At 38.2% G+C, this 23,844-nt stretch overlaps 5 protein-coding genes across 7 annotated transcripts; 2 read left to right on the forward strand and 3 right to left on the reverse strand.

The window, feature by feature from the left end:
- Positions 1–10,761, reverse strand: LOC126593662 (myosin-11). Its single transcript, XM_050259751.1, has 38 exons — positions 10,171–10,761; positions 9,436–9,564; positions 9,150–9,293; positions 8,893–9,038; positions 8,643–8,799; positions 8,457–8,515; positions 8,152–8,311; positions 7,903–8,052; positions 7,682–7,818; positions 7,450–7,596; positions 7,225–7,326; positions 6,986–7,043; positions 6,711–6,812; positions 6,500–6,537; positions 6,248–6,374; positions 5,990–6,160; positions 5,689–5,820; positions 5,489–5,598; positions 5,305–5,365; positions 5,037–5,214; positions 4,697–4,902; positions 4,472–4,591; positions 4,117–4,215; positions 3,646–3,867; positions 3,299–3,438; positions 2,952–3,063; positions 2,828–2,875; positions 2,466–2,717; positions 2,208–2,363; positions 1,906–2,112; positions 1,657–1,800; positions 1,451–1,521; positions 1,257–1,356; positions 1,126–1,182; positions 993–1,049; positions 820–900; positions 600–682; positions 1–322 (listed from the first exon to the last, which is right to left on the reverse strand). The coding sequence occupies exons 1-38, from the start codon at positions 10,171–10,173 to the stop codon at positions 199–201; spliced, it is 4,590 nt and encodes a 1,529-aa protein (XP_050115708.1). The 5' UTR covers positions 10,174–10,761; the 3' UTR covers positions 1–198.
- A 151-nt stretch (positions 10,762–10,912) lies between these two features.
- On the reverse strand, positions 10,913–13,691 carry LOC126593663 (F-box protein At5g03970). Of its 3 annotated transcripts, none has more exons than XM_050259752.1 (2): positions 13,545–13,691; positions 10,913–12,383 (listed from the first exon to the last, which is right to left on the reverse strand). In XM_050259752.1, exon 2 carries the CDS (start codon positions 12,372–12,374, stop codon positions 11,139–11,141), a length of 1,236 nt encoding a protein of 411 aa, XP_050115709.1. In that variant the 5' UTR covers positions 12,375–12,383; positions 13,545–13,691; the 3' UTR covers positions 10,913–11,138. The 3 variants fall into 3 exon arrangements, with proteins under 3 accessions (XP_050115709.1, XP_050115712.1, XP_050115710.1); XM_050259755.1 differs by having other exon boundaries at positions 10,913–12,364; positions 13,545–13,690; XM_050259753.1 differs by having other exon boundaries at positions 10,913–12,399; positions 13,545–13,680.
- Positions 13,692–14,183: 492 nt separating this feature from the next.
- Positions 14,184–16,385, forward strand: LOC126594546 (uncharacterized). Its single transcript, XM_050260909.1, has 5 exons — positions 14,184–14,291; positions 14,392–14,464; positions 14,696–14,744; positions 15,498–15,621; positions 16,024–16,385. Exons 1-5 carry the CDS (start codon positions 14,274–14,276, stop codon positions 16,120–16,122), a joined length of 363 nt encoding a protein of 120 aa, XP_050116866.1. The 5' UTR covers positions 14,184–14,273; the 3' UTR covers positions 16,123–16,385.
- A 94-nt stretch (positions 16,386–16,479) lies between these two features.
- On the reverse strand, positions 16,480–18,016 carry LOC126594545 (60S ribosomal protein L18a-like protein). Its single transcript, XM_050260908.1, has 4 exons — positions 17,839–18,016; positions 17,526–17,646; positions 16,778–16,892; positions 16,480–16,677 (listed from the first exon to the last, which is right to left on the reverse strand). The coding sequence occupies exons 1-4, from the start codon at positions 17,918–17,920 to the stop codon at positions 16,618–16,620; spliced, it is 378 nt and encodes a 125-aa protein (XP_050116865.1). The 5' UTR covers positions 17,921–18,016; the 3' UTR covers positions 16,480–16,617.
- Positions 18,017–19,512: 1,496 nt separating this feature from the next.
- Positions 19,513–23,444, forward strand: LOC126593918 (AT-hook motif nuclear-localized protein 14-like). Its single transcript, XM_050260088.1, has 5 exons — positions 19,513–19,952; positions 20,766–20,818; positions 21,261–21,392; positions 22,389–22,541; positions 22,817–23,444. The coding sequence occupies exons 1-5, from the start codon at positions 19,577–19,579 to the stop codon at positions 23,162–23,164; spliced, it is 1,062 nt and encodes a 353-aa protein (XP_050116045.1). The 5' UTR covers positions 19,513–19,576; the 3' UTR covers positions 23,165–23,444.
- The last annotated feature ends 400 nt before the right edge of the window (positions 23,445–23,844 follow it).

Below are 23,844 nucleotides of genomic sequence, written 5' to 3' on the forward strand. Positions count from 1 at the left end.
TTTAATTGGAAAAAAAAATTCTCTAAGCTTTTAATTTCTTTCCCTAACATCAGCTAGTTTTACAACAAAAGAAGGAAAAATATATTCAACTTACATTACTAAAATGTAGATTCAAAAGAAAATCTGTGGGGCAAAGAAATGATGATTCATGAACAATGTACAACCCCATAGCTAGGCTCATCGTAGAGAGACCGAGACTCAATCTGCGCGCGGCAACAAGAAACTAAAGCCTGAGTTCTCGTGAATGAGCGGTGGTGGTTCAATGTCGGAGATGTCTATTTGCTCCATCGACTTTGATATGTCGTCAACGGAGAATGGAATGCTGCAGTGTAAAGTCTAGTGTCAGTCGAATGGCTAGGATTATAGGTAAACATGGAAGCTAATGTGTTTAGCGATGATAACAAGCACTATGAAACAATGCAGCGTTGATATACTGTCTCATTTTTCGGATACTAAATTTACAAGTAACCGAAATCTTAGAAAAACACGAACATATCAGTTTGACAAGGAAAAACTAATGAAACGGGATGTAAAGAAGAGGAAGAGTCGATAAAGAATGAATGAATAACGGCGAAGACATGATTGAATGTTGTCATAACCTGGAATCGTCATCCAGCAGGAAAGAATTACTGACTGCGTTGTTGGAATCTTCTGTCATCAGCACTCTCATATTCGATATAACCTGGATGTGCCATTGGAAAAAGGAATGGACAAGTGAGTTTGTGGATGCATGTTTGTCATTGTATTCTAATTTATTTTACTGCCTTGTGACGAAGATGACTCAAACCTAGTTGAGTAATGGCATCCATAAAAACTTACATCCGAGGACACACTATGCGTGCCATATTTGTCATCCCAGTACATTGTACTGATACGATATAGCTGCTGTATACTGAGGACCTGTTAAAAGAGTAAGTTGTGTCAAATGAGATTCGAGGGAGAGTTGATAGACTTTGAGATGTTTATTGTATCCTTATATACACATCACTTACCGGGCATAGGTCATGGCTAATTTCATCAAGCGTCTTTTTCGGTTTTTGATGTATGACCTGAGCAAAAAGACATAAATTTCAGGACAACTTCACCATTTGTTCATTTGTAGAAGTAGAATACAATGAAAGATACCAGGAATCCAATAGCCTGCCGAATATGCTTGAGTTCATCCCAAGCTGATCCTGCATACTGCATTTTCGTTTATTGGTATATCAGTTATTGAACAGTAAAAAGAGGAATTAAATTTAAGGTACGGTGGGTACCTCATCTGTTGCCTTATAGCACCAATGCTCCAGTTCAGCCAACCCAGCTTTAACATATTCACCATTACTAAACGAACAGCATTCTCGTCTTAATAGAAGACTGCGGGTATAGAAGAATACATGGAGGATATTACGAGTTTAGTGCTAAGTAGCATACAAACAAGACAACCTCAAATTTGGGCTTATGACGATACCTGTTGAATAGCTGAACATTGATGAAGGAGAATATTTGCGTGAACACCTTACGAACTAAAAATGGTGGTACCTGTAGAAAGGAACAACGCGTGTCTAAGAAAGGGAGAAAGATCCTAGGCAAAATACTTCACAAAAGTTGCAGAAACGAAAATCAGAAAGATCAAGTGAGTATGAATCTTAAGAGGAGGGGGGAAAGAGTACTAACATGATTTGCTTTTAAAGTATTTAAGAAGTTTCCGAGGCTCTTGACAATCCCCTGCCAGTGAGCAATCAAAGCTTTCTGGGCCTCAGTGTTGGCAACTGATCGCGACGATCCTTTGACCAAGCTTGCCCTGGATGTTCTTGGTGCCTGTTAAAGTTTACAGATTTAGTACTAAGTTTTGACAAATCATGGAAGCACAATTTTTCTCTCCGTAAATTGTTTTCTAGTTTGTAGGTGAACAATTTACTGGACCTGGATGCACAATCCAAGCAAAGGAGAAATCTCTTTCTTCAAATTATCTCGAATCATCCCGTAAATTTTTTCTACATATGCTGTAAGTTGCTGTTTGAAAAGCAAAGCTGGGTACTTGGCTTCAACTTGCCGTAAAGAGTCCACTCCGCCACTCATTCCACCATTGATTAAGGAAATATTAACACCTTGTGGCGCTCCACGGAAACTCTAGAGGAAAACAAAAGAAAACATGTGAAGCAACTGAAGAAATGAAGATTTATGACTAGAAAATATTCAATGTCTGATGAGAGACGATGAATTACTTGTGTCATCCTTCCAAACAGAGTAGCTGATGATGATCGACGTCGTTGGGGTGCCATTCCAGCAGCACCGCTTGCTTTCAGTGTGCGCTGGAGTAGTAATAGAAGTGTTGAGGCGTTGGATAGCCAATAGGCCAAGATATCGTTGTTATCCTGGGTCTAAATTCCAAGTGGTAATATTCAAGTTAAAGAGGTTCGTTTTGTGTTATAAAGAAACGGAAAACCAAAATACCAGAAGGGTTAAGGATGGGAGTTCCAAACCTCAATGGCATTCCCTATGGTCTGAATAATCCTATCGAAAATACTAGTCCGCTCAACTTCGAATGATCTCCACTGCAAAAGGCATTTGTATATGATGCAGGCAGCAATAGGCCTGTTCCCTGCAAAGCCCAGGTGTTGTGCAATGCATCGAATGAGCAACTCCTGGTTCTCTTGCTGTTTTTCATTTAGTGATTTCTGTGGCTTATCCTCCAATTCCGACTCCCTGTGATTTATTGAAGGACTATGCATTTCCTGATCCATTTTATTGGAACATTAGCATAAGTGAAGAGTTAAGAAAAAGCCTTTACTGCATCAAATTGCCTTTTTTGTAGGTTAATACTTGACGTTTAACGGAAACTTACCAGAGCTGTCTTTGCATCCCCTGGAATATGACTACTTTCAGCTGCCCTCTGCCAATTATCAAACAATAAGAAAATCTTAAGCATCTGAACATCATAGAAAACCATGGTTTACATTGAAATTTACCTGAATAGTTGATCTGGACCGTCCAGAAAGGAATTTATTAGGCGTCATGGACACAGCTTGTTGGCGTAAAACTTGATTTTCTGATTCTAAATTGGCAAGCTTCTCTTCTAGCCTAATCAAGGAAGTTTAAATTTTCAGTAAACAAACCATATCAGGAAAGTGAAAGTTGGTAATTCATTTCTCTCCAATATATAATTTTCGGTTTGAACTTAAATACTACATGAGTTTAAAACTTGTTCGGAGTGAGATATTAAGAACAATTTTGTAATTATCGTCTCAAATGCACATATGACGACGTGCATTTTGATGCTCTGCATCAGAAAACTCATGCTTTAGTGTCATATTACCTGGTCAAATTTTCCTGGAGCTGACTAACTTTTTTCTCTGTTTCTTCTAATTTTTTGCGTCGTTCTTCGCCCGATGTTTGAGCTTCATTATATTTTCTTTCATTTTCTTCTGCTCTTTTTTTCTCTGACTCCATAGAGGCCTGGTGAGGCGGGGACATGTTAGGTAGAGAAAAACCAAGGTCAAGAAGAACTAAATGAAAAGATCAAAATCTGTCGCTACATATATGAACAAATAAATGACGATAACGCATGATAGAACAGTCGAAACATGTTAAAAGTCTTTGCAAACACAGAATTATGTGAGACAAAGTATTATAGGTGCTAATTATTGGACAGAACATTTGTACCTTTAAACTGTCAACTTCTGCTGTTAGAGATTCAACTTTTTCAGTGTCCTCGACCATAACTTGGGTTTCCTGAACCACAGGAGGAGCCTCTTCAATAGCTTTCTTTGCAGCCTCTTGTTCCTTCACAATCAATGCGTTTGATTCATCAAGTTTGGTCTGCATTTCTTGCAATGAGTTCTGCAATTTCGTTATCTCTTGTGCCTTTGCTTCTTCTAGGTCAGTCTGCGAACATGACACAAGCTTTTAGCATGAATTTGTTTTGCATAAAATACCTAAATTAGAAGAAAATATTCAACGAAAATATTAAGATGGATGTTGAACAAGGAATTTTCTATCATATTCATCGTGGAAAGTACACCAATGCATTAGCATAATAGTTTTCGGCCATGGGACACGAGATGAAAATATTCATCAGACGTCCACAGCATTTTCTCTGCCAAACAAAATTGCTCTGAAAAACATTGAATTTACCCTTAAACGTTTTTCCAACTGTAGTCGCCAATTTAGTTCCTCCACTCGTTTTTCCAGTGCATCTTTTGCCTCCTTAAGTGCTCCTGTTTCCCTTGCAGCCTGCAGAAAATTGGAGATAATGTGAATATCGTAAAGAAAAAAGAGAAACATACGTAAGAAGAAGATTTTAAGATGTCAGCTTGAAAGGGAAAGTGTACGTACTATTATTTATGGCAATAATCTACAGTATTTGACAGAAACTATGCTCTGCCTGTACACACTAAATTTTATGTATTCCTCTCATCTTGGTTGCTAGCCTATGAATTTGATAATTTTTTCACAAAAACAATACCTATAGAGAGAGTTTAACGCTTACCATTTTTAGCTTCCTAAGTTCCTTCCTTGCGATTTTCCCCCTCATTTGGCACTGTGCGACTACTGAACCCCTCTTGAGCCTCTTAAAGTATTTGGCAGCTTTATGACAACGCCACACCGCCTGCAATTTTCATGTAGATTTTTGTTTGGCAATAGGAAATCAGTAAAGTTTCACATCGTTAAAACAAAACAAATCTTGCAAGTTACAACATATTTTGTATACAACCTGGACAACGGTTGCTGCTTTGGTTTGCCTTTTAAATCTGAATTCTTTACGTCCAGCCATTGCTCTTAAACCTGTCTGCACGACAAGAACTGAGACATGGAGCTTGTTGTAAGTTGTTCTGGCTTGGTGTTTACGTAGGTTCTTCTGAATTTTCACGGCAGCTGACTCTCTTTTCATGCCGTGGAAGACTTTGCCAGCCAGGCTTCCTGTAAGTCATACCAAACAAACATAGAAACAGTTTAAATTCGCCCGTTGATTGACGACCCTAAAATATTGTGTTAGAAAAGAAAGTGCTGGGAAACCATGACTAATCCTTCTGCTAAGATGCTCTCTGGCTCACCTCTGCATATCGATTGCATAACTATGGTTGCCTGTCGCAGTGCAATAAACCGTTTCCTAGCATAATGGGTTCGTACACGCCGCTGTATAGTTTTAGCTGCAGTACTGAGTACTTCGGTTCTTCGTGCGTCTAACTCAGCCATCTGACCAGCCCTCAGGAATACCTTTGTTTTACCTATCTGCAATAACAAATGTCTCTACCATCAGTGTGCGATTGGATGAAGACCATTAGCTATATTTACACCTATATGAGGAACACCTCAAGTTACCTGAAACCCTTTAAGACCCTTCTTTTCGAGAATCCTAGTGCATGCAACCTTTTCGTCGTAGCTGCTCAAAAGTAAAACAGGTTCAGAATGCAGATCCACAGAGTTTAATCAGAAAGTTGAAACGTTATGTCAAAAAAAATTTCTCTCCCCTCTCGAACTGAAAATCCTTAGAGATAATACTTACTTTCCTTCCAAGACCTCTGGTGCAAGAAGTCCAAATCTGTTTATGAATTCGAAAAAGGGTTTTCGAGTAGGGTAGCCAGCGCAGCTAATACGGATTGCCTCTAAAACACCCTACAAGGGGAACTGTCATCAACATCTGGAAGAAAAACATGAAATCTTTTTTTAAGAAAGTAAAAGGGAAAAGGAACACATTTTACTTACACCACAGCGCAGTTGCTGCATAATGTTGACGTTCTCAAACACGGCTGGTTTTAGAAAATTATTTGGCTTTACACATCTGACATAGTGAGGTTCTGTAGAGTTTAGGGTTTCCATTAACGATTGTAGTTGAAGCTGCACAATTTAAAACATACAAAATTTAAGTTTCAACTTCTTGTAGCATAAGTTGACATTCCAGAATATAAAGGAAACCACACGAGAGCTTTGCATGTAGCTTTAGGTTGATAGTTGATTATCCAGGGTTAAGTCGACCTTCATGCTCACCAAGCTAATATCAATGTACCTTAAAACGAGAGCCAATCGAAGAAAACTTGGAAGATTTGGCTGTCTCCTCTGGAAGTGGAGGGAAAAGGCCTGCCACGAAAGGACATTTGGAAACACCCAACAAATCTTGATGTTCAGGAACCACATAGTCCTTGTTTTTGTCCAAAAATTGGTCAGATTGATATTGGACCTGTAACAAAGTGTTCCCAAGTTAAAACCGGAACGTAAAAGTATCATATATTATATTATTAGAAAGTGTTGATTTCGTATAATTTACCTCTCCAGCATAATGAGCGATGGTAAAATCCGTGCGAGAAAGTTTTGGCTTTATAAAGCGCTTGTGAGTTTTGAATGTCTGATAAAGCTTATTTGCAAATGTTTCATGGGTTGACTTGGGAAACATGCTGGAAATAGAAAAGAAAGAAAAGCAGTTAACAAGAATGAAGAAAAGAGAGAAAAATAAAAGTTAAATGCAAAACGTTAACGGCCTTGCATTTAAGGAAGAATGAACAGATGAATAATAGCTCACCAAGCTTCATCAAGGAGAGCAACTATTCCGCCAGGTTTCTGTGAAAGGAAGCATCATATGTGAAAACTTGTAAGGATAAAATTGACTGTTGATTAATAGTACTGAATATCTGAATATTCCAGTAGTGATTGTGTGTGTGTGTGTGTAACTATATATATAGGTAGGTGATTGTGTATGTGGATGTATATGAAGGAATAGGAGAAGGAATAACCTTTTCAATAAGATCCAAAACGTCTTGATTATCGACAAACTCAATGTAGCTCCAATCAATCTGCTCTTTTGTGTATTCTTCTTGTTCCATCTTGAAGACGTGCTGAAAATATACAGGAAAAACTTAATTTAAATTAAAATAATAATAACAGGAACAATAACCCAAACAACAACAACAACAAAGCCTTTTCCCACTAAGTGGGGTCGGCAACAGGAACAATAACCCAAGAGCTAAAAATAGAGAAAGCAAGAGTTCAACATGATCTGAGCCATTACCTGATTGAAATGTTGCTGCAATTTCTCGTTTGTGAAATTAATGCAGAACTGCTCAAAACTGCACAGGTTGATAAGCTAAAATTAAGTTGTGGAATACCATCAACGCATGACGGGTGTTTGATATGAAATGTCTTCATTAGCGCATTTTCAGTTTCTTTTATACTAAAAAAGACACAGAATGCACGTATGTACAGAACTTCAAGTACTCTAAGTGCGGTATTATGCTGAATAGTTGTTACCTATTGGTCTTAAAACTTTCAAAACCATAGATATCAAGGACCCCAATCAGCGATTTCGAGGTAGCATCTTGTCCAATTGAGACATTAATTTTATCCACCAACCTGTATAAATTTAGAACCACATCAACATTTAATTCTCACTCCAATATGCTTCTAGTGGTTAATAGAAAATTTATTCATAAACCAGATGTTAATCTGATGATGTTTTAAGCTATAGTAACTAACCAATCAAACAATCGAGAATATACTGTCTTTGCTAAACCATCGCGGCTAATTGCTGCACTTTGAGGATCAAGACTTCTCTTGATAACTTCTTCAGGTGTGATCATGACACGCTTACATAATGCATCTTCCAATGCATCAGGGTCACACCTGAGGTAATGTTATTATCACACTATAACAATATGAAAACAGACTGGAAACAGATTACATGGGTAAAAGCACGAAGAATACATACATGAGAAGCTCTGAAGTCATCTTAAGATGGAACTTTGCTTTATCATCTTTTGGAACTGACGAATCAACTTCCGAGCCCTTGGAAAACTCAATATTTCCTAGATGAAGAATTGCAGCAACTACTCTAAAAATTGCTTCCTAAGAGAGAGAGAAAAAAGAAGGGGTGTGAGACGACGGTCTTTCTAGGTTCCACGTTAAAATGAAATTAAGAAGAGGCTGTACCTGCTCCTTAGCACTTATTCCAACAATATCCATAGCTCTCCTTGTGGCAAGATAGTCATGAGCATCACTTACACCAACCAGTTCGTAGCAACGTGACTGGTTAAGATAGTGAAATGATTTAGGATTTGCCAACTTGTATTTCTCAATTTCCTGTCAACATAAACAAATATTAGCTCGAAGTTTAAGAGCGGAAATTTGCAGCAATACTTTGATTGTTTTAATCGAAGTCTGGTTCCTACATGATCTTACCTCCTGTGGTGCAGCACAAAGAAGGTAGAAGCAGTGGTAGTTCCGTTCAGGATCAGAAACTTGGCAAACACGAGACCGTTCCAGAAGGTAGGTTCTAATGGCTGCTCCTGAGATTCTTCCTTGCTTATCAAATTGAATTTCAACAAATTTACCAAAACGACTGCACCAATACCAAACAAAGAGAATACCACGTGAATTTATCCGAACATGATAATAATTCAGGAAAAGTAATTTATGCCAGTAAAATGACTGTTCAAACTAAGACAAATTTGACACAAATATGTACTAGCTTGATATCGTCTTGCCTAGAATTGTTATTTCTAACAGTTTTAGCGTTGCCAAATGCTTCCAGAACTGGATTTGACTGCACTCAGAAAAGAAAGAACCATAAGAATTTCATAAGAAACTAATAGAGCTTGACATAGAGAAGGTAATATGGAGTTATCAAAGCTTAATATCAATGCTGATCAAAGGTAGGATAGAAATCGTACTTCAAGAACTTGCTGTTCAACTGTCCGTCCTTCAGTTGCAGCCCGGCCACCTAGAAATGCAAGGTACCTCATAAGCATTTTTGTGGTCTCAGTTTTACCTGCTCCACTTTCACCACTGACCAGAATTGAATTGCTTTTTCCCTCATTGATCATTGCCCTGGTTTTTTCAAAGAATTAACTTTAAATATTCGGTTTATTGATCTTATGGAGCAATACATAGCATAGCATGCACATAAGGAATGAAGGTAACCTATATGCAACGTCCGCAACTGCAAAAACATGAGGATTTAGTTCTCCAAATGGCGCGCCCTTGTATTGTTGCATCATGTGACCATCGTAGAGATGCGGCAGTCTTTGGAATGGATTAATGGCAATAAGGATATTTCCAGTATAAGTCTATCATGATAGCAACAGAGGCATATATTATTGCAGGATTATAGAGAATAAGAATTCCTAATTTGAATAAAAACTCCGTAAGTAAATTCAAATGAAGGGCAGAACATGTACATAGATTTCATTAAGTTCGTATCTAGTTTTTAAATTCTGCAAAACTCCAGGCTCATGCAGATAAGATAGCTTTGTCATGTCATCAACTCCAGCAGCAGGAGCTTCCATATCTTTTGGATATATTTTCGCCAATTTGACAACCATCTTAATAGCACAAAAAAGTGAACAGGAATCTCGTTAGAGTACATTTATATAATACTAGAAGATTTTCTTAAAATAAACAAATTTCAAAGACCAAAATATATATCCAGAAAGAAAAATATCAAATTTAGTAAAAAGAGTTTACCTTCTTCCCATTGCTACTCTCGATCTCAGCTTCTTGTCCAGTAATCTTTGACACTTGGCCATCAATCCAGGCCAATTCTGAGTCTTCAACCCAGACATGAGAACCTACAATGATATTCACTGGTGTTCCCTGTAGATGAAGATATTAAAGTATGAATAGGTATACGAATAAAGTGCCATAAAAACACACAAAATTCACTGATAACCATTTCTGAAGACTAATTTGAATGGCTTTTATATGAATTATGGCTTAATATGCGGCCAACGCCTTTGTCCTATTGTTGTTGCTTATCTATGAAGTCTATGTTAGCTATGCCCACCACCAAAAGTATAGTGTGATGGTAAGCGCACTTGTCTCTCTTGCACAATGCTTCCTTTGAGTTGTCTCATAAATTGTGCCGTTAGAGTTATCTCATAATTTGTTTCTTTCCCTTGAGAAGAAGCAACAGGTTCCCAGTCTGTTAACCACAAGCTAACACATACACTAAACGATTGTTCTGCTCTGTATCACAAACACTCAAATCACATGTTTGATCGAAAAGAAAACTTAATCATTTGTAATTAACAAACCCAATTTCTATATACCGCAAAACTTCTAATGAAGATGTTGTCTTAGACTCCAACAATCACTCGAAATTTCAAACTGAATCAGAGAACCTAATCTAATCCACAAATTAAAGCAAGAAACAAAAAAACTTTACAAATTTTATGAAAAATCAACCGAAACCGCACATACCATTTTTTCGTTCTAAGCTGCCGATCCAAAGCTCATCAATTCATTAAGCACTTTCATCAAACATTTCAGCTGCATGACATTACACAACCATCAGCTCCCAACTCCAGCTGAGAAGTGTTCCTCTCCACCAAACACCATAAGCGAAAGAGACCCCTTTTTCTCAAAAGCATCAGACTTTCCCTACGAAACACGGGGGTCAGAAATGTCCGATCAACGCGCCAGAAAGCTCCATTTTCCCGGGAAAATTGGCAAGAAAGTGAAGGAAAACCGAAATGGGGACGAGAGATGGATCGATTAGCTAGGTGGGAAACTTTTGTTTGTGTGATTGTTGTGCGTTGTGTGTGTGGGAAGTGAATGTGGATCGAGCGGATTGAGAGAGTGGACATTCTTCACAAGGGCCTCTTGTTTCGCTTTGCTTTCCGCTCTTTTCGCGCCAATTAGTGGCTGCTAACCAAGTCTTCTCCTTCTTTCCTTAACGGTCACATTTCTTCTGCCATGTCCAGGGGTCGTTCGAATCTTGTGTGTCCGGATGTATTGTAAGAATTTGTTACCCGTCGTTTGTGCCGTTGGAACTTGTTACCCGTCATCTGTGCCGTTGGATCGAAAAAGTAATTTCCACAAACTCATTATTTCTTTGTTTCTTTGTGTACATGCTGTACGTGTTTATTTTTGTCAGTTGATTCTCTCGTTCTTGGATGAGGAGTTGACCTCGTCAGAACAAAATATTCGTGTCGATCTTAAATTTTCGTGAAAAATAAATTTTTCTAATGTTCTACTTTCCATCACATGTTCGCAAACAACAACAAAGCCTTAACGAAAAATAAAAAACACCGTCTGACACATATACACGAACATCTCAAACCGCAGAACGAAAAATTCAAATGAAACCCAAGGCACGACAGGGATCCATTTGATACAGATTTTCAAACAGTTTGCTCGTCGGAAATGGCAATTCAGCAAGCCGTAGTCTACATCCAGGGACATAAAGAAGAGCGTGGCCAAGACGGTCTATAGAAAGGCACCACTGTGCTGTCATCCCATTGAATCGAAGGGTCACGACCAAGATATCGAATCTCTTTAAGCTTCTGGCTTTTCAGGTGGAAGAAATATATGTTCCATCCAGCTCTTATGAAGATATACTCGGAATTCTGATGAAGGAATGCCATAAGTTTAGCTTCTTTCGAATGCTTTCCATGGTCTGGATTCTGCTTCCACATCGCCTTGAAACCGAGTCTGTACCTCAAATTCCACTTCTTCTGTGACTGCACATTGCCTGTGCTGATCGATGAGAAACTACTTTCTCCGGCCTCGAGAACCCATATTTCCACGCCAGACGTACTGCTCTGACCATACTGCAAAAGCCCATCTGAAGAATGCCCAAGAACGCACTCATCATAATCTTGAGAAATCCTCCCTTCTGGTAATTTAAGCAGATTTATACGCCTGTTTCCAAGACGTGGATCATAAATGGCTAGGTTTCCCTGGGTTGCAAACCAGTGTAGGATACCATTAACTACAGTAGCCTCTCTCCAAGGACGCAATGCAAATGTTGAAGAGCAAGTGAGAGTGAAATGCTTCCATGTACCGCTGATTGAAGAGTAAGTCTCAATGGAGACAGTTTTAGATTCCCGTCTGCAGTTACATTTTGCCCGAATAACCTTGTAGTGGACTGCGTCATTAAAACAGTCATCTTCGACAGTGAGGAATGCCATGCACAAACTTTGATAGAACTGCTGAGGTTGAGGAAGTTTGCATAGCTGTTTGCTGACTGGGTTCCACACCGTATATGTCATTGGATGGCGGCCAAAAAGAAGTAGGCCATTGGAAGTGCCAAGAAAGTAACCAAGCTGTTTGGGTGCAGAAACCATTAGATTATCACCTTCCTCACAGGCTGACAAAAAATGAATTGCGGGCTCTGTTAGGGGCCGCCGCATGCCATATTTAGATATTCCGAGGTAAAGATGGTTGCACACAAAGAAGCCCAAAAGATGATAATTTACTTTCCATCGAGCATGGTAATCACATCGAAAAGAAGGGCTACATATCACATGAAGCCACCTCTTCGATACGAGTATTAAACTGAAAACAGATTTCTCTGGCAGACGGAGTAGGATCTCATGTAGGATGTCATCATCACAGGTGAATACTTCATGAGCATCATTTGCAGACTTCTTTTGACCCGTCATAATATCATCTGGACACATAAAAACGTGCTGAGAGCATGCTCCGCTGTATCAGTACAGTTCTAAAAATGTGTAGCCAAACAATAACTAAAGCACCTCCATTGACATAAAAGGATACAAATCTAAAAGTCACCGGTTGTCCATATTTAGAAACACTTAAAAGCTCATGTCAAACAAATACTGATAAACTAACGGAAACTAGAATGCATTTTACAAGGAGAACCAAGTAATGACACCCTAGCAATGACATATGTTAATTTGATCGATATTCACAATCTTTTACCAGAACCCCGAAAGCAGCATATCAATGAAACACGTTTCAAATTCATATTTTCACCTAAATTCTATAATTCCAAGTTTTCCCACACTGTGTAAGCAAAATATGCAATCTAAAAGCAAACTAAGAAATCCCAAGAGAATATCTGCTAAAATAAGTTTCACATTGCCTATTCAGGAAAGAAATCGGGTTTAGGGGAAAAGAACAAGCTTGAACACATATGACCCCGCAACCATATATCCGAATTGCGAAAGGGTAGTGTTATGCACACACCCATTTTTACCTCCCACACACCCCTTTTTAATTGTTGTTCTTTGATCTTCTCTAATTCATTCGATCCAACGGCTTAAAATTAAAGGTTGTGTGAAAAGTAAAAGCTTGAACAAATATGAGCCCCGCAACCATATATCCGAATTGCGAAAGGGTAATGCTATGCACACACCCATTTTACCTCCCACACACCCTTGTTAATTGTTGTTCTTTGATCTTCTCCGGTTCATTCGATCCAACGGCTTAAAATTAAAGGTTGTGTGAAAAGTAAAAATAGGTGCGTGGATAGCACCGCCCTTGCGAAAATTGCAACAAATCCAAGTTCTAGACTTTTAAGTAGTTTCTAACAATTGAAACCTAGTTATCACCGAAACAGCGGAATCGTCTATAATCTGGTTACCCATTTGCATGCACTAAATTAATTAAGGAAAAAGACCTGAACCTTCACGAGAAAAACCCAACAAAAACACTTCCGACAACCTTAAAGATTTCATCTTGCATGGTCTGATAAGAGGACAACATAAAACACCCTAACCAATCGAATCGAAACGAAGGCGTTTTCCAAGCTGCCATTTTTGCCCCATTTCATCAAATTACAACGAAAGGAAAAGAGAGAGAGAGAGAGAGAGAGAGAGAGAGCTTACCTGAGAGCTTGAGCGTCTTGATGAATTCCGGGAGCCGCGAGGGCGGAGGAGGAGGAGTTCCGGCGAGTGATGTTTGGACTCTCACAGTGGCATAAAAAAACCTGTCGCTTTCTGATCTCACTGGTTGGGGGTTTTGGGCCACCTATTTATAGTAAGGGGTCCGATTCAAGGATGGTTCGGTAGGAATGTGACGTCAGACTTTACTCGGGTTATTTACACCTTTTAATTAAAGGTTTGAAACTGCCTCCAAAATACTACAGTCTGGTAGTATTTATCTTCGTTTGTAAGTAATAAGTTTAGGTTTGCTTCTGATTAAATGCGAATTTGAATTATATTACTACTAGCTTATTGTGAGGTTTACCCACTCCCCTTCCAACCATCAGTATAGATAATATTGTTTGTTAAAAAAAAAAAAAAGATTTTTTTTTTGGAAACTTGCACGAAAAAGTTTTTGAAAGTTTACAACTTTCGTCGAACAGGACGATTGTGCTTTGTATTTGGTTGTTTATTTGAAATAATGAAGGCCCATACGTTCAAGAAACGACGAAAGCAATGGTTTGACCCACTTATCTCTTTGGACCGTTGGCTGCACCAACAGGTAAGCCCATGTCCATGCCATAAAAGCTTCTCACTTACAGCTATGGAGATACAACCCAAGAAATCCCCCATCCCACCCACCCCACCTCGGCAGATCAAAGAAAATACAAGAAGAAGAAGGAGAAGAACATCATGTTTCACTACAAAGAGGTAAAAGATTCAATTTTTATTTCATTTTTTTGGGTTTTTTTTTCCCATGAAAAAGTTTCAATCTTTACCCATTTCCTGGTGGATGAATGCATTTTGTCAGGAAAAAGAAGCAAAGAAGGAAGCATTCAGGAAGTACTTAGAATCCAGTGGAGTTCTTGATGCCCTCACCAAAGGTTTGTTGAAGTTTCGGACTTTTCCTCATTTATTTTTGTGGGTTGGGTTTTTTTGTTGTTGGATTAATTTCATGTTTTCTGTAACTTTTTCATATAATTTTGTGAATTGCTAACCGAAGATTTGACGCAAAACCGACATTCTATGATTCATACAGACGGCCCCACTTGGTGGGAAAAAGGCATTATTGTTGTTGTTGTTTTATATAATTTTGTGAATTTTTTCTGGGACAGTTCTGGTTGCTTTGTATGAGCAGAATGAGAAGCCTTCCTCTGCACTTGAGTGAGTTCATTTCTTTGATTCTGTGTTCTAAAATTTATTTGAGCCTAGATCAAGTTTTAGATTTTTTGCTAGCTCAACTCAATTAGGTTAATTTCATGTGGATTTGTTGAATATTTGCTCAAGAATTCAGATGTTATTATTAGCTACATATTCTTCTACATCAAAAGATAGATGTTAGCTTTTTCGATGTTAGCTTTTACATCTCGTTCTCATTGCACATTTTTGCTTAGATTGTCAACCCCTTCGGACCAGTTTATAATACACCTTGAGTATGTGTGAACCGTGTTGAGAATTGTGAGAGCCTTGAACATATGATGGTTGCTATGCAATTACGTGATCCTTGTTCGCGAGGTTTAGTCTGAATGCTATTTCAGTTGTGTCAATTCTTCGTGAGAAATGGTACTTTTCATTGTCAATTTGTTCTTTTTGCTTGATTGGTGGTAATTTTTCACATTATTGAGGACCTTGAGGATGTGTAATCAATCAGTAATCATCGTATAAACTGAACCATGATGCTCATAGTACTTCTTTAAGTGTTTTCCCTGGAACCGAGTGATATAAATCGTTCATGAACAGAGAGAATTGTTGTAACTAGGATATTCCGCTTCCATCTACTACTGTTGCTGTCTTGCAGATGTTGGGTAGTTGTGCTTAATTGTGTTTTGCTGCTTAGTCTAGTTTGAACTAACAAATGCAGTGTGCATCGACAAATGTTAAGACGTACTTTGATTTTGATATTCAATTTTTTGACAGGTTTGTTCAACAAAAGTTAGGGGGTCCGTCTGTGTCTGATTACGAAAAGCTACAGGCTGAATTGTCCGAGTTGCAGAAAAAGTATAGCACACTTTCAGCAGCATACCAAGAAACATGCACTGAGGTAATTTCTGGAGTTTGTAATCCTCCTTTACTTTGAGATTAATATGAACATTGGGTAAGAGGCATTGTTAAGTTTTGAACAACATATCGCCTATAGGGCGATAAATTATGTTAAATAAAGTTGTGAAACCAAGTGTTAAATTGCAAAGGCAAGATATAGATATAATTCATGAACTCCGTAGATCTTACGATTATGTGATAATTGGGGGAAGATAGGCACCAACTCATTGGATGACTAGTAAGATGCAGGTTTTGCTCGATAACTTTGATAACTAAAACGTTCCTTGTGGTGGCATGTTTGAGATATGTATGATACTGATTGAATTGGCTTTTGATCTTCGTTTTAACTGTAACAACCTCCTGTTTCGTTATATAACTCACCAAATTATGCACCGTATTGCAGCTAGAGGGACTTAAGAGCTCACAATTACTTAACGTGGCCTCGCTTTCTATCAAAGACAAAGAGACCGCAGGCGAGGAGGCCCTAAAGGAGAAAATTTAGAAGTGCGGTAGATGATTGTGTAAATTGCTAAGCTACGCAAAACCTTTTCGTGTGAATATATCAAACATGTGACAGGAGCCATGGTTTCCTGGCTGTAGTATCTACAATACACGCCAGAACTTCGTACTCTCTGTGTATGTGCTCGCGTTAACTTGTGTTTGTGTTATCTCTTTCATCATTGTATGTGTTTGGTGTGAGTTCTGTTTAACTGATTCCCATGAGATATCTTCAAATTTTAATGTCATTTGATATTCTTCTTTAAATTTGGGAATCGGGATGTTGTGCAAGAAATAGCGATCCTTGTTTCTTGCTCTATTCTGCAATGGTTGTCCAGCATAATCTTGAGACAATGAAAACTCAAACGACACAAACTTGAGATCTACTTTTGAAGACAGTCACTAAATTGTTACAACAATACCGTCGCAAATGATAAGATTTGCCAACAATTTGTGGCAGAAATTCTATCCTTCTCTTGAAATGACATAACACCAGCTGCTACTGCAAGCAGAAAACAACGAGTAGAGCAACCGCGACGATGACCGAGCAAATTAAAGCCTGCACCGGTGCAAGTTTTCAGCACAAGAGGAAACAAAATGTCAACACCAAACATCAAAAGACAAAAAAATTGTAGGAAAAAATCTGCATAATTTCTTACTGCAATGGCAGATGCTGCAAGGCCAGGTCGTTCCCTGGGGTCTTTAAGGTGGTTCCCAAAGTAAAGGACTGTAGCATAATACCATAGTGGTGGAAAGGCAAATCCCAAGAGAAACCTGTCACAAGCATCGATCCTATAATCTTTAGTTCTGTCTACAGGACAAACACGCACTCAACAAGAACACATGTATAACATGTCTAGTTGTTTAAAACCACTTCTAAGAGTCCTACCAAACCGTTTGATTGATTTAGTACACCATATTATGGGTCGCTTAAGTATTGGTATTAATTCGTGTTTGTACCCTAGAAAAACCGCAAAAAAAAAAAAAAAAAAAAATTCTCTAGCATCCTTCAATTCAAATTAAAAGTGAGCATCTTAATCCTAACACATATTCATCCATCAGTCTCACTTTATGCTTGTACTTAATGGAGGTGGATTGTGTGCCCTCCCATTTCCATACTCTTCACATCCCCTCCTGTCTGTGTGGTTACGGTTAAGCCACGTCAACATTTTATATTTCTATTACTTTTTGTTTTATTACTTTTATAAAAAAATTAATATAAAATGTTGACGTGATTTAACCGTTATCACACAAACAGGAAGAGATGAAAAGAGTATGGAAATGGGAGGACAAACAATCCACCTCGTACTTAATAGATGTTTGTGCTCTACAAAACACGCAAAACATCAATCACTATCGTCCCTTAAAAAGAAAGAAAAAAGTAAGAATCTTGAACTAGAAACTCACGAGAACCATCCAATGCCACAACCGAAGCATGAAAGTGGCTTATCATACATCCCATCAAGCAAATCTAATTCTCCTCCATCGACTTCAAGTTGCACCATTCCTTTACTTCCATGATCTCCACCTGTACCAACACATTATGCCGTGAATATCTACGTTGCTCCAGAGTATTCTATACTTCGTAATTTTTATCCCTCGAGCGATAATCTCCGACCCTCGCAAAGCAGGGAACTTGGGGTCGCTCTTATAGCGAAAATCCCTTAGGTATTTACTACAACGCCAATCAAGGGGAAGAGAGAAAAATTACAGTACTGACCGTATTGCTGCTTCAACGATGTGATCCCAGTGTTGTTCTTCATGCTTGCTCCTTCTACCAAATCCGTGCTGCTCTCATGCATGATCAAATCGCTGTAGTTAGACACAGAAGTCTCGAAATTTATCGACGTTTCGAAGAGGATCCATGCTGTTATGTGCGGTTTTATGTCGACAAACTGCTGGAGAGAAAACCAGAAAACGAAAAGGTTTCGAAAGGAGGGAGAAAGAGGAACAAAAGGATTCACTTTTTCGGTTTCTTCTTGTTTTGAATAAAACGGTTTCCCTCTTTTTAACCGAAACAACTGCCACTTTGCTTTTGGATTTTATTGAACAAAGCATGTCACTTCATCATTTACTAACCTCTTTCCGCACGCGTAATTTTCTTTTCTTTTTTTATGTTATTTTTACTTGTAATCTTATTTATTTTATATATTTTTATTTTGAATAGTTAAAGGAAAAATGTGTAGTTTTATTGTGTTGGTTTGTTTTTTTTTTTGTTTAAATTGTTTTATTTAAAAATCCTAATTAGGGAACGGTACTTTTAAAATTACGAATGATTTACCTCTTTGTCTTCCGGTTATATATATATATATATATATTCTAAAGTTTAAAATATACTTTTTTCCTTCATCGTGATTCATGTTGTGAAATTTAAGTATTAAAACTAAAAGATTCGTCTATCGAGTGCATAATTTTACTAAGGCTGATTGATCTAACTCATATGTGCTAAGAGCAATTATAATTGAACTCTTTTGACCAAAAAAAATTACAATTGAACTATCATTATTCGACAAAAATAGCATTCATATCATTGTTCTTGTGGTGTACAAACCAAAAAAATAAAATAAAAAAGTTGATATTCAATTTGCAAATATTTCAACAAACACTGATAATTAGTTATATCAACTTTTGAGCATATAGCCCCACTAACAGGTAGGTATCTTTTGGAGAAGCAACATAAGGTTGGTGGTGACTGGTGAGGTGCCAAATTAACTGAAGTTGTCCCACCCAAACATTAATTGGGGATTGCTATGGCTTTCTTTTTCAATCTACTATTTATTTTTTCAACGTAGATTCGTGCAGAATATTATTTATAATAAAAAAAAATGTATAATAAAAGTAATTTTTGTAAAGTTTTGTGGACTCGATCTAACATTAAGATGACTTATATGTCGAGCACGTCAACGACTTACAAAAGGTCACACTTGTAATGAAGAAACAAGAGCTAAAACTCGACAAAGGCCTCAATATTTATAAAATATGAATTTCTTATGTGAGTTACACTAGTTGGAAAGATAGTAAATTCGTATTCTTATACTCGATTTTGCATCGTTTTTTTGTTTAATTTTTTTATACTGCTATAATTTACTCTAAAATTGATAGAAACTTGAATTAAGTCGCACAATAAGATTGACATAATGTGGTATTGAATCTGCTGAAATCTAAAACCTTTTAGTTACAGATGACGAGTAACACTAGTTTGTAGTTTGTAGTTTAAAATAAAAGTTTATTTTTTTGTTGAAAAAAAAAATGTAATTTGTGAACTTGTTGACTGGAGTCTAAATGTCAAATCAAACCTAAAACCCAATCCGACGGCCAAAATCACACCACACAATTAAAAGCGCAAACCAAGAAAACCAACCAAAAATAAAATAAAAAGAAGAAAAATAAAATAATTATTTTGTTTATTCGACACAGACGCTCTCTCTCTTTCTCTCTCTCTCTCTCTAAAACTCCGAATGGAACCGAATGAAAACCAACTGAGCTCCTACTTCCAACACCCCACCACGACGACGGCCCCCGCCGCCACTTCCACAGCCGCAACCACTCCCTCTCCAACCAATGGGCTCTTGCCCAACACCCACTCAACTTATGGGTCCCACATGTTGTACTCTCACTCGGTGCCCTCCTCGGCGGTGACCTCGCCACTTGAGCCCGCGAAAAGGAAGCGGGGGCGGCCCAGAAAGTATGGCACGCCGGAGCAGGCTCTGGCGGCCAAGAAGGCAGCGACGACGTCGTCTCACTCCTCGTCCTCCAAGGAGAAGAAGGACCAACACGGCGCCGTCTCGCCTTCGTTTTCTGGGTCGACCAAAAAATCTCAGCAGTTTTCTCTCGGTGGGTCGCAAATAAATACTCTTTTAGAATTTTTTTTTTGTTTTTTTTTTTTTGCAATTGGGTAGTGAAATTCTTCAATTTTTTTTTTTTTGCTAATTTCTTCAATTTCGATTTGGGTTTTAAGTTTTTGGTAGCATTGCTGTGGAAAGATTGAAACTTGATGGTTATGAGTGGGTGTTCTGGAAATACCCTATTTGTGTTTCGTTGTGAAATTTCGTGTTCTCGGTGGGTTGTTGCGAATTGCTTCGATTTTATTTGTGTTTTTTTTTTTATTTGCTATGTTTCGCAGTGGCTGCCCTGTTTTCTGTGTTTTTATTTGTTAATGGTTTATTGTGAATACGTTGCAATTTTAAAGGTTTTGTTCCGATGCTTAAATTTATAAGTGTTTTCGATTGCATTGTTCGGTGTTCTCACCTTTTGGTAGTGTTCAGTTTAATTATTGCTAAATGGTGGGCATAGTTGGCTGTCAATTTTAAAATTGGAGTAGAATAACTTCCCCATCTGTTTGAATGATAAGCTTTTGGGAAGTAAAAAGAGAAGATAAGGCAATTTGGTAACTTTAATTTACATGAACCAAAATCTTCCGAGATCACACTTTTTGGAGTGGAAACTTTGGTTAGCTTGATAGTAAGTTATTGATAAGAAGCTCTTATGTTTTTGCTTTTGAAGGATAGTTACCTAGTGTTTAGTTTCGGTAATACCGAGTATAGTTTTTAAAGTGATGTCAATACTGTAGTCCAAAGTGGCTTGTTTTGTGGTATAAATAATCATAATTTAAAACACTCATGTGGTACTCTTAATTGGTTGATGCAGGCAATGCAGGGCAAGGTTTTACACCACATGTTTTAACTGTTGCTGCTGGGGAGGTATGAATTTCCTAATGAATTCTCAAAGAAGGAATACCATGACAGTTTAATTCATGTTTTTCCCCTTCAATCAAGTGTGTGTGTGTGTGTGTGTTTTTTTTTTTTGTTTTATAAATTGCAGATTCTGGAATATAGCTCTTTCTTATTTGATTGCATGAATGGATTTTTTATTTTCACATTGTTTTAATGTGTAACGGGCTGATATGGGATATAGAATATTTCCTTGAGTTTGTTTGTGGGTTTTGTGAACAACCTTGCAGAAGTGGTTTCCTTTTTCCTTTGGGGCAGTTACTGTTGTATTTTTACTACATCCATAGTTGCCTGAACTTACCTTGTTTATCTTGCCTAAACTTACTTTTGGTGCAGTAGTTATACAGTTTTCCCGTTATTGTGTTTTCTTTATTTGTTATGTGCTCACACAGTTTAGTGAAATGTCTAACAGGATGTGGGCCAGAAAATCATGTTTTTCATGCAACAGAGCAAGCGTGAAATATGCATTCTATCTGCTTCTGGTACCATCTCAAATGCATCTCTCCGCCAGCCAGCTACTTCGGGAGGCAACATTACATATGAGGTAATTTTTGTCTTCAGCCTTTCCAAGTTTCAGAAACATTAAGTATCTTGGAATATATTGTATTTGTGCTTTTGGAGTATCATATTCAGTGCTTTGTTCAAGGTATGTGTATATGAGTGGATACTTGTGTCACTGTGATTATAAAATCAAATGGCAACGCTTTGGACTAGTGAACCTCCCAGGTGGTATTAGATTCTCGGTGGACAAAAATAGGGCAACTGTAACTTAGTTGCTCACTATTGGCAACTAACAGGTGTAGTTATCAGTGTGGGTTCAGATGGAGGTTAAATGTACAAGTTCAGCCATTATTTTTTTGTGTACATGGATTTTTTTATTGGTCCGTTCATTCAGCTAAACTGAGATACGGCAAAGCTGCGAGCCTGATAACAATTCTCACTTGCTTCTAATTTATTTTTAGACGTATCTGAATAAAAAAATCTTTTAAGTAAAATATATTTTGACTGTATAGTTCTTACAGTGCCCTGTATATTCTACTCATGAAGCCATCGTATGATTGATGAAAAAGTGCCATCCATAGTGATAGGTGGCTGAATTTTGATTTTAGTAGTGTCCAAGTTATTCAGGTAGAGTTCATTGCTACAAATTATAGTTGTGCAATGTGCCATTGCTCTATCTCTGTGTGTGTGTAGTTAGGCAGGAGAAAAGGGAGGAAATGACGACGTCAAGATTCCTTTCTTTTGATTTCCTTTTTTGCTTGGCCTAAAGTGGTTTATGTGGAAATAAAAAATATTAGTTTCAAAATATGCCTATGCTTTTCTATCTTAGAAATTTTGGACGTGTGAAACAAAAATTTAAATTTCTTAAAGGTCTGCATATTCTTGCAAAAAAAATATTTTGTTAGTTCCTCCAAAGATTAATATATGTCTGGCTAAGTCCTTTATAATACCAGACAACTTGACGGATGGAACTGTGGCTTCTTGATCATCTCCCTCATGTTTAGTTCATCAAAGTGTAATGGTTTCTTTCTGATGTTAGGGTCGCTTTGAGATTATTTCGTTGTCTGGATCTTATGTACGTACTGACCTTGGAGGGAGGGCTGGTGGGCTCAGTGTATGCCTATCTAATACAGATGGGCAAATCATCGGCGGTGGAGTTGGTGGGCCCCTGAAGGCTGCAGGCCCTGTGCAGGTAATATTTTAGCAAGTTCACATTTTGTTGAATAATGTCTGTAATATTGTTTGAGTGCACAACTGTGGCATAAGATACTAGTGTCCTATGTGTCTCTGCATCGAAGCAGTAGGGGGTTTGGATGTCATCTGATGCTCAAATTGATTTTTCCATGTTATTTGGCATTGGGGCATTTTAACCCTTTCTTCTTAACTGAAATCTCTGCTCGTTTCAGTTAGCTTGTTTGAAAATTGGTTCTGCGGTATTTATGTAACACTACTTCGTTGCACCCACAGGTTATTGTCGGAACATTTCAGATTGATGCCAAGAAGGATGCGACTGCTGGTGTAAAGGGTGATGCTTCTGCCGCCAAGTTACCATCGCCAGGGGAAATGATGAGCGGAGGCTTCCACCCAACACTCGACCCTTCTGGAAGACCTCTCGTCAGGGGGAATGAAGATCAGCAACCTATGGGGGGAAGTCACTTCATGCTTCAGGGCATGCATGTCGCACCTTCACGGCCCACAGATTGGAGAGGTGGTCCAGATGCTAGAGGCACCGGTGCTTACGAATTGACAGGAAGAGGAGTTCGTGCACCACATCAATCTCCGGAGAACGGGGACTACGATCAAATTCAAGATTAGGGATTTCTTTTGGGATTTGAGAAGCGGTTTTTTGTCGTAGATAGATGTATAATACATACTTTTCGTCCGCTAACTCTGTTTTTAGTGTGCACCATACATTAGAGATGATGGCTCCATACCTGTGACCTCCACCCTTTGAAATATGTTGCTGCCTTCACTTTTGCTCATGGTGTATGTGCATGGGGGTCGCCGGCTGGTTTCTGTTCTATACTTTGCCTGAATATGGTTGTCGATATTTATCCGTTGGGGAATTAATCACAGTTCTGCATCTCTTTCGAAATCTTTTCGTATGAGTTGATTGATCCTTGAATGGTTCTTCATCACCTTCTTGGCGTACAGAGTTCGAATCGCGGTTGCCTGAAAGTCTGCTGAATTTTCTTTCAAGGGTACGTCAATGGTTGGCAGAAGAGTCCATAGTGTTTGTTTGGAAGTGCTTCTTTAGAAAACACTTCTGTTCATGAGTGTTCTAGTGAAAGTGATTCTGTTAGAAGTGTATTGAAATTTTTAATAGAACTGCAGCACTTGAAGTGCTTTGTTTAGGTGCTGCTTTTGGAAAGCATTTCATTTACACTAAACCTTTTCTGGCAACCTCGTTTCACCTGCTGCTAAGGGCTCGCTTGATAATGTTTTTAGTTTGTGTTACGACGGAAAAATGGAGGCGGGTGGTGGAAGGAAGGAGA

The sequence above is a fragment of the Malus sylvestris genome, chromosome 12 (genome assembly GCF_916048215.2).
Source record: "Malus sylvestris chromosome 12, drMalSylv7.2, whole genome shotgun sequence".
Lineage (NCBI taxonomy): Eukaryota > Viridiplantae > Streptophyta > Magnoliopsida > Rosales > Rosaceae > Malus > Malus sylvestris.